Raw genomic sequence first — 9,474 nt, 5'->3', positions numbered from 1 at the left:
AACTTAGGAGGGGCTCCTCCGTGTAGCTGATTGCTGTTTGTGGTGCTGAAACAACGGCTGTATTGTGTTGCCATTTAGCGAATTTCTGCCGCTGCGTTTCTCTTGTCTCTTTCTCCTCCAACATGTCTCTTTAGTCCGAGTCTCGTGCGAGCAGGTCACACCTGAGCTGGCGATAAACATGCTGTTTTAGCGAAGGTGTGCGATGGATCAGTAGTACAGTGTATTAGGCAGGAGCGGTATGGATTCACCGTGGTGTCCCATCCTCTTCGCTGCATTGGCTTCCAGCCTCTGCTCCTCACCTGCCCTCGGGGACAGAAAATTTGGTAAGCAATTGTGTTTCAGTTTGTTTTATCATCATTTTCCAAAACACCCTCTTCTTTTCGGAGTGTTTCACCTCCTTAGTGCACGACAGACCGTCCGTGCTGTTGAATTCACCTGACTGCCTCGGTTTTTGTTGGGTCGTTTATACAAACATTTGCTCTCTTTGCCAAAGTTCCCGAAAATCTCCCTGTCCAGCAAGAAACGGTGCAATTTGCAAGTGCTATCACGTTCGTTTTGCAATTGCTAAAACTTATGTTTGTGCTTTGGTTCTGCAGATTGGATGAAATCTGAAGATCCAACAGGAAAAGTTACATAATCTGTCAGGCCTAATGGATGAAATGTTTACTGAGACTTATTACTTGTATCATGACCAATGTTTAATGCTATAGTCTCATCAGGAAATACACAACAGTGTTAAGATAAGTTTTACATCCAATTATTTACACTCAGATTGACATACACGCAACTATAATAATGCACAAAATTTCATATGACTTTAATGGCTTTTGTAGCCATAGAATTACTCAACATATAGCCTTAAGGGGCATGCAATTTTAAATCCAGTTAAATATTTAATAAGATCTCATGCCTCCTCAGGAAAAGGGCATCTTTCATACAGCTCTGTTTCATTTTTAGACTTGGCTGGGTTGTATTTTCATTACCCTTGATTTGTTCTTCCAGACCCTGCCTCAGACACTACACTGTAATTTGGGCATGTGCCATACTTTTTATTTTTTTCAACGCACTACATATTAGAGAAGCCATTAAGATAATTGTGTCCTTATGATAAGATGGATAGAGATTAAAGGATTCATTTTACTGCTTCAGTGCTGTGTTAGTTGTAAGAAGAACCTCCTCAGTTACCACCTCCAATTCACACTCTGTGGTGCAGGATCAGCAGTCACAACACATGACAGTATAAACTTTATAATGAGCAACAGGCAAATATAGGTCTCAGGCTGGCACTCGAGCTCTGTGATGATTCATACAGATACCGAACTGCATCATATTCTTTATATTTAGAACAAGAAGGTGTCCATCCTTTTTTTGTCATACTCAATATGCACACACACACACACACACACACACACACACCATCATCCAGCATACAGTTTCTGATTTTATAATACACACAGGGCCTACACGTAATCTCTGCTGTTGTAGGCTGTTAGGTTGCAAACATAATAAGCTCAGAACTTGCTGTTTTCTTCATGGGGTTTATCTACCTGCTAGTTTATGTTTAGAATACTTGTGAATGAGGCTGTTCTTATTCCCCGAGTGCATTTCTCATTGAATTCTCAGTATGTTTTTCTCTGTGTGTGGAAGAGGTCTCCGTTGTCAGAGTGTGACTGGGAGTTAGAGAAGATTATTGTTTTTAATGAGTCCCACTGTGGATTACGCTGTGTCATTGGATAGCTTTGGATGGAGGTGTGCTGGAGTGATGTAATTGCCTATATATACATACATATAATAAACATAGTGGCTATATATATGTGGGTGGGTGGGTTTGTTAGAGACAGAGATAGCCTGGTGTTGTGTGGGTGTGTGTGTTCTGTGTGTCTGAGAGCACATGAAAGCCAGACGGAGAAAAATAAGTCTGCAGCTGCATCCTCTAATTAGGAAATTAAGTGATGTAAAATTTAAACAGTGGTGTGAATTTGGCCTTAAATGCGTAAGACTAAGAACAGCTGAACTCATCAAATGCACAGTGTCTAAAAAAATATTCATCTCTTTAGATATTTTGAAGTGCTTAATGCACTTCAACTATTGCCCAAAGCTTTTAGGAGTTCACAGAGTTTGACTTTTTAAAGCATAATCTCTTCAGTAAGTGTAAAGCAGTGGTAATATTCATGCCGAGAGCAAAAATAAAGATAATATTTACATATACGAGTAATGCATATATTAGAAGCAGTTCAACCGCTGCTATACTGCCCTTCAAAGCCAAAACTCACTTCGTATCGAATATATTTGGTCAGAAGTGAGTTAATGCTTGCATCCGACTTTTTGGCATCGGTTTTACCATATATTAAAAAAACAAAGCTATACCATAGAAATGTATAATTCTTGTAAAAACAGCATGTACAGCCATCACAGTTAAAGCAGGGTACATGCAGCATCAAGTGTTAGCTAGCAAGAGAGATAGCCACGATTAGCCTTAGCTAAAGATAAAAGATTTCAAACTACCTAGTATTCTGTTATTGACAAATATCAATTTTGAAGAACCAACATCTTGTTAATTCAGTTAATTATTCCATATAAGTAAATGAGACAGTAGCTAAATTAATCATAATGAGAAAAAAACCCCAGCTTCATAGCTAACGGTGGTATTTACATGACTTGGTGTTAGCTACATCTAAATTGCGTATTATATACATTATTGAATGTTGTATTTAATGTATTATTTTGATAAACTTAATTTTCACAGTACTTTTCTTCACAAATTGATGTCAATATAAATGTTAATAGTAGATAGGCAGGCAGACACTTAGCAAAACAGATACATTTAATCCCTGTGAACTATTGACTGTAAATAATCTAAAGTGTTTTATTTTAATTTTTTCGGTCGGCAAGAAAGCTGAGAGATCATATGTTGTTGTTAGATAATGCATTTTCCTTTTGAATATTGTGAAAAATATAAGTCAGAGTGTGGTATCTTATGTCATTTTTTTAGGTGTTTTGAGTTCTAAGGCAATGATTTTTTTTGTTAACATGCCTTTTATTTTATGCAATTGCCTTTCAGAAGAATTAAATCTACATAAATCCAGACATGATGGAGATAAAAAAAACTAAGCTGAGCTCTTGCTAATACAGATATATCTATAAACTCAAGTTTTTATTCTACTGGAACTTCCCTTTCACTGTTTCTGTACTTAATACTTTCTGCCTTCGTAGAACAGTATACTATAGGTCACATCTACATTGCATGGTTACATAAACAACAGTAAAATACTAGGACATGCTGTTTGCTCACATCGGTTCTATTATGACGTCTGCAGTCCCTATTGGGAGGGTGCTCTGGTCTTCCAAAGAACTGGAGAGGTCATGGATGGGTTAACGTACTTTTCCTGTGCTCCCCTGCTGAGGTGACTCACTAACCAGCCTCGAGTCTAGTGCCTTCAAGCAAAGCATAATTCAAAAGCATGCCTGAGAACTAGCCGACCAGTTTGACAAACTATACAACAGTTACACATAAATTATGCCGTGAAGTACACTCGGAAAGGCTTTTCACTGTTTCTCAACTTATAAAAGAAAGTTTAATTTAACTGAGGATTAGCGTCTATTTCTCCAAATGAAATTCAGACAGCTTAGTTAAGCTTTATTTTTAAGAGTGCAGGGAGGTTAATGCCCTGTTTACACTAAGTTAGAAACAGTATAATTTGAATGATGAATTTATTGACTACTGAAGGAAGTCTTGCCAATGGTAAATTTGCAGAAATTGATTTTTGTTGCGCATAAACACCCTAGCGCCTTGCAATCAGTGTTGCTATCAGACCTGTTGTTAAAATTCAGTTCAGCATCTCTGTTGTGTTTGCAGAGGTTTGGTTGTGTCCTGAATCCCAATAACAATCACTGAAAATCCCATAGTTTGCTAACTGGAGTGGCAGCCGTTCTCCTTCTGCAAGGTCATGTTTTGTTAGCAAGATAAATGTACTTTCAGCAAGTTTGTTGAACAGATACTGAATCAACAAGAGAAATATCATTCTGATAAAACACAAGTTATGAATAGCTTTTGGGATTTAATAAAAGGGAATATATCATTCTAACTCTTACCAAGGTGTTAGTCTCATTCTAATAATGCATTCACAAATCTAGCAGGAACATGGAGATCAGAACAAGCAGAGAGTTTAACATTTCTCAAAAGTGAGACTGCATAGAAAATGAGAAGGGGGGAAAAAAAAAAAAAACTCAGGCATCACACCATATTTATAGTTTGGATAACGAAATCCTTGTGTCGTATTCGCAACAGGCTTTAAGGGATTCTGTCTCAGCTCTCCTAAACCCACTTTATAGAAACAACTCTCTTTTACACCCAAATTACCGAGTGTTACAGTATGTATTAATGGATTGAGATATGTGACAGTGTGGCTTATCTCCAATACGTACGTGTAGACATTGTCCTCGAAGGCTGTACTGCCGGGTCTTTTCATTACGGCTGGCTATCGGCAGCCATTGCCTAATATACCCAGACAAGTTAGATTTGATTCATAGGCTGCTGAGCTCTATCTATTTTGCCACAGGCCTCTGTCATACCATAGATATCAGGCCTGAGTGGTGATATCAACTATCTTATAGTGGTTATAAATCATCTTAGAGGATTGAAATGTGCGGCGACATGAGGACAGATATTTTACAACAGTGTGGTTTATGAACTTGGTATGAATCCAGGTGAGAATAGACATTCTGTAACACTGGAGGTGGTTTGTTTTCATCTTATATGTTGTGTGGTGTCTTATTATTTCCTGAGTTGCTAGGACACTCGTGCTTCTCCCAAGGGACCAGTTATTTCTATGTGGTTTATACTGGGACCAAGCTTACTCTAGTTCATGGAAAAATGTTCTACAGAGCATTAAGAACCATTTTTACTAAACCATAACAAGTGGAAACTAATGTATGTGAAAGAAGGTAAATGTGAGAGCTAACTACCACTGTAATACTTCAAATCTAAGTTATATAAGTAAAGATAAATCAAATCTCACATGTGGTCTTTTGATAAGTGAAACATAAAATAACAGCATAGTGAATGGAGAATAGGAGTGGACTACAGCCATGCTAGCTGCAGCAACCATCTAAACACATAACATGCCCATTTAGATACATATCACACATCAATGTGCTTTTACACCAACAAGTAAAAAAAAATTCCTCATACTATAAAAGCTGAGACATTTCTGAAAATGAAAACTTTATTTCTAAAACTCCTGTACACCTGTGTGCCCTCCGAAACCAAATCATAATAAAAGTAAAAACTGATCCGCCTATAAAAACCAATAGGGCTGCCAAACCAATATAATCCTGCTACGATGTCTGTCCCGGTCTCGGTAAAGGTCGCAGTGCGTTTCTCTTATCTCCTAGGATGTCTGACTCATCTTGACTGAACTGGTAAAGGGTCAGTCTGAAGCATCTAGTGTCGGCCTTCGGTTCAGACCCAGACTTAATTGACACTTAGGTAGAGAAGCCTTTCTAGAATTCACTAAGGGCTTTGATCATCCATTGAATGGAAGGTATTCAAGGAAAGTATTTATTGGATGAGCTTTTATTGTGCAGTGCTTCCCTGTGCCGTGCCATCCCATGTCTGTGCAAATGGCTGCGCAGGATGGTTACATGAGCATTTTGTGTGTTATTTGCAAAAGCTGTTTTTCCTAATTAGTAATCTCAACAGCTGCAGCATTGAGTAGGGGTGTAAATGATCTAACATTGAGATTTTCTGCTATCATCTGTTTTTGAATGTGATATGTGTCTATTGATTCTTACTAATAAATAGCATACAGCGTTATAAACGACCTCTCAGCTGCACTGAACCTACATACAGCTGCTACAGCCTTGTTTTTAGGGGTTCAGTTTCACATGAATTATAGACTGATAAGCTATTCAAGTGTTGCTGTGGTTCAGATTGCTCGGGGGAAATTGGATTTTTGAGTTTATAGTTAATTTCAAAGATGCAGCCTTCAAAGTGTAAGTGATTTTCAGCAAAAATGACGTAAAGCAGTATATATATATATATATATATACACATACACACATATATACGTATTCCGGGCTTGGTATGCTGTCACGGTTGGTATGAAGACAAAGTGCAATGTTTCTTTGTGACTCAACAGATGCTCGGAGGAGTGTGTTGGCTTTGAGTGGTTATTGAGATGAGGGAGTGGGAGCAAAGTGACTGCCTGTGCTTCTGCGCCTTTCCCTGACAAATATCAGCGGCTCTTGAGAGAAAGGAAGTCAGAATTGTGTCAAACAGACGTGTTGAGGCAATCCATCTCGTTAGTTTCTTGTCCCGCTTCAGGGTTCAAGGTGAACCTGGAAGATATTCTGGGTCAAGGAGGAAGAGTGCCACCAGAGAGTCAAGGAAGGTTATGTTACATTTTTCAGGGGACAACTGCTCTTCTTTTACACTGTAATGTAGAATTAAATTACATTTCAAGAGGCTTTTTACTCCTTGAAGGCTTGTCAGGTGTAAGACTATGATGCATTTACTCTACTATATTGTTGAAACAGTTTTCTCACTTGCACATCTTGCACGTAGCAGTGAGTGCTCCTTCTACTTTCTCACCTCGCCATATACCTGAACCTCACACCCTCGTGACGCCGAGTGTGAAAACATCCTCGGGTATTAAAAAGAAGATTTAACAGATCTGTTGTGCCTTTTCACAACAGTTTCATTCGGTTCAAATTAAATGGTGTTAGTAAAGGGATCGGTCTGAAGGTCACCTCTGTGTTGTGGAACCAAGATTTATAATGAGGACAATAACATCGTAATGAGGATTCTGAAGGCTGCGAGTTCAGCACAAGAATTAATCTATACCATCTCGGCTGCGGTTAAAGCAGTAATGCGTCTGCTTCGTCGTAGTGTGATGCTGATTAATACTCGGGACGGTTTTTCATTGCAGTAAGGAAACAAAATGAGTGCTTGGGGGAGTCGAAGCAAAGGAGATCAGCTGAAAATCAAATGGGGGAGGTGTTTTCCTATTTTTGTGACTAATTGATCTGACTGCTGTCGTCTGTGAAGTGCATTAGTGACATTTTTCCACCAAATTTGGCTGAGATCCACTAAAATCTATTTGGTTCACAGCACTCCACATCCAGCCCTAATGAAACAGGATGTTTGCAGCATTATTCAAAAACTGCGTGTGTGTGATTGGCTGGCAATCCTGCTGCATCCCTGCCCCGTCACTTATATTGTTTTTCCTGTTGTAACATCACTTTGGGAGGCAGCTTGGAATTGCTGAGCAGGTTATCCAAATGGCTCGTTTTCTGTTTTTACGTTACCTATAAGCCGCTCCACTCTACAGGTGTTGCAGCTGAGTAGTTTCATTTGGAGCTATAAAACTAGCAAACAGGCACAAGAATGACAACAAGAATGTTATTTCACCTGTGTTTGCATGTTCATTGGGGTCATATCTGCAGGAAAGTAGAGCCCAAACAATTCAGTGTTGTGATGACCTGCGCTTTTAAATGAGGTTCAACTGGCACTCATAAGAGTTACACCCTTTACTTCATCCCGAGGACTAGAGAGATTTCCCTCCGGGCCAGGTTGTGTTGGTTCACTTTGAGCTCCTTAACACATGAGAAAGAGGACGCTTAGCTGCTTGACTTGCTGTGGGTCTGCACTTCAACACCCAATCACACCTCAGAAGCTGGGAGAAAATCAAATGTCTGAATCATTCAGCGCGGGTCAGGGAAAAGGTCAAACCGGCCTATTTCTGGGTCCTCCGTTGCCGCAGCGACTCTGCCATCTTTAATTCATGGCCGTTGTCTGGGCTGTCGCCTGGAGCTGGCAGCTGAGTGACTGAGAGTGACCCGCCTGCCGAGGAATTCTGAGAGAAATTCTCTGGAAAGCCGGTGAGAAATGTGTTTGGTTACACTCCTGTGGATGTCAGGTGGTTTCACGTCAGGTTCCCTCTTCAATCAAAGCGGCCTCAAAGCCCCCTGACTTCCTGCTTCTAGCTCCTGCTAATTATTCATGTTGTTGAGTAACTTTAGATTTATTCTCTGATGCACTTTTTCCACGAAGGAAAAGGTTAGCATTTTAAGAGGTACAATAATTAGATGATTTCACTATATTATTTTTATATTAATTTATTTATATATATGTGTATATACATATATGCAGTATCATGCACCCCAGAAAAATTGACGTCCTCATGAAATATAGATGTGCAAAATGCCATAGCCTTATCTAAACATCTACGATAACAGTGCCCTGTCATGTTAAGATGAAAAGTGCACGGGAAATGTATGAAAATGTTGAGCATAATGATAAACTATCCATAGCTGCTGACATGTGACATGCAGCTTTTGACAAGAACAGACCTTTTGGAGCAGAGTAAAGCTCGGAGCCATCTTTAATTTTAGCAGGAGAGCGCCATAGTGACACAAGCTGTTTGAATCTGCGGACATGGTGTCAAGCTGATGCTAATTTGCTTGCAGGTGATGTTCTTCTCTGCTGTCCCTGCTCCAGCCACGCTCCCTTTTCAATTCACTTGCACTTTTATTGCCGTTGTCACCCGCTGCACTGTTCTAAAATGGCTTTTTTGGCTGGCAGTACAGGTGTGTGTGTGCGTGTGTGTGTGTGTGTGTGTGTGTGTGTGGGTGTGTGTGTGTGTGTGAGTGTGCGTGTGTGTGTGTGTGTGTGTGTGTGTGTGAGAGAGAGAGAGAGTGAGTAAAAATGAGTCAGGTGTCCTTGGTTGCAGCTTATAATTATAATAAAAGATATGTTGGTGGCCCTAGAGAGTGAATGAAATATGTCCTAAACTGCAGCAGGCTCTGGGAGTGGCTGTCCTCACTGCCAGACTCCCAGCATCCTCCTTGGCCCCTCAGACATCACAGATGGTATCCTGGCACTGGCCAACCACCTGTGAGGGAAAGCGAACGATCAAGTCCCTGACTTCTTGTCCAGCCTTGGGTTTAGCCTCATCAGGACATATTTAATGTTCCAGGCAAGGTCAGCCAATCGCGGCCAAATGCTTGAGACAGGCCCAAGCAGTTCCTCCAGACCTAAATCTGCTCCGAGATGTGTAATGGATGGCTTGATAATGTACAGGTGGAGATTATCTGAGAGATTAATTTGGTTGCATTATTTTCTAATGAAGAAACTCTGTCATTCTTATGTAAATTGCTTTTCCTTAAATGACCTTAAATGAGCGTTTCCCTTCAAAAACGCTCCTCTCTGATTTCACGCCCCTGAGGGGAGACACCCGTGCTGTTATGTCCCTGACATGCTGCGTAGCTGAGATCTTAGCTGAAGGTGAATTGTTTGTGTGTGTCTGTGTGTGTCTGTGTATGTCTGTGTATGTGCTGCTCCTTGCTTACTGATGCACTTGCTGCCCTCAAAAGCAGTTAGTTGTAATAAGGCATGAATGGAGCATCATGGGAAAGTGTTTCTCTGCTACAGAGCTGTGTATTGGGGCCTCGGAGAGTTTTAGGCCACAGGTA

The 9,474-nt window shown here is 40.2% G+C and overlaps 1 protein-coding gene across 2 annotated transcripts in view; it reads left to right on the top strand.

Moving 5' to 3' along the window:
- The first annotated feature begins 21 nt into the window (after positions 1-21).
- Positions 22-9,474, top strand: part of ptprn2 (protein tyrosine phosphatase, receptor type N2) — a 125,175-nt gene continuing 115,722 nt past the window's right edge. For both annotated transcript variants that reach the window (XM_022767220.1, XM_022767219.1), the window contains exon 1: positions 22-323. In XM_022767220.1, the coding sequence (XP_022622941.1) occupies positions 239-323 (85 nt within the window). In that variant the 5' untranslated portion in view covers positions 22-238. The remainder of the gene's footprint in view (positions 324-9,474) is intronic.

Source organism: Seriola dumerili, unplaced genomic scaffold, assembly GCF_002260705.1.
Source record: "Seriola dumerili isolate Sdu_G_001 unplaced genomic scaffold, Sdu_1.0 BDQW01001124.1, whole genome shotgun sequence".
NCBI classification, from domain to species: Eukaryota; Metazoa; Chordata; class Actinopteri; order Carangiformes; family Carangidae; genus Seriola; species Seriola dumerili.
This window is presented reverse-complemented; position numbering and strand designations above follow the sequence as displayed.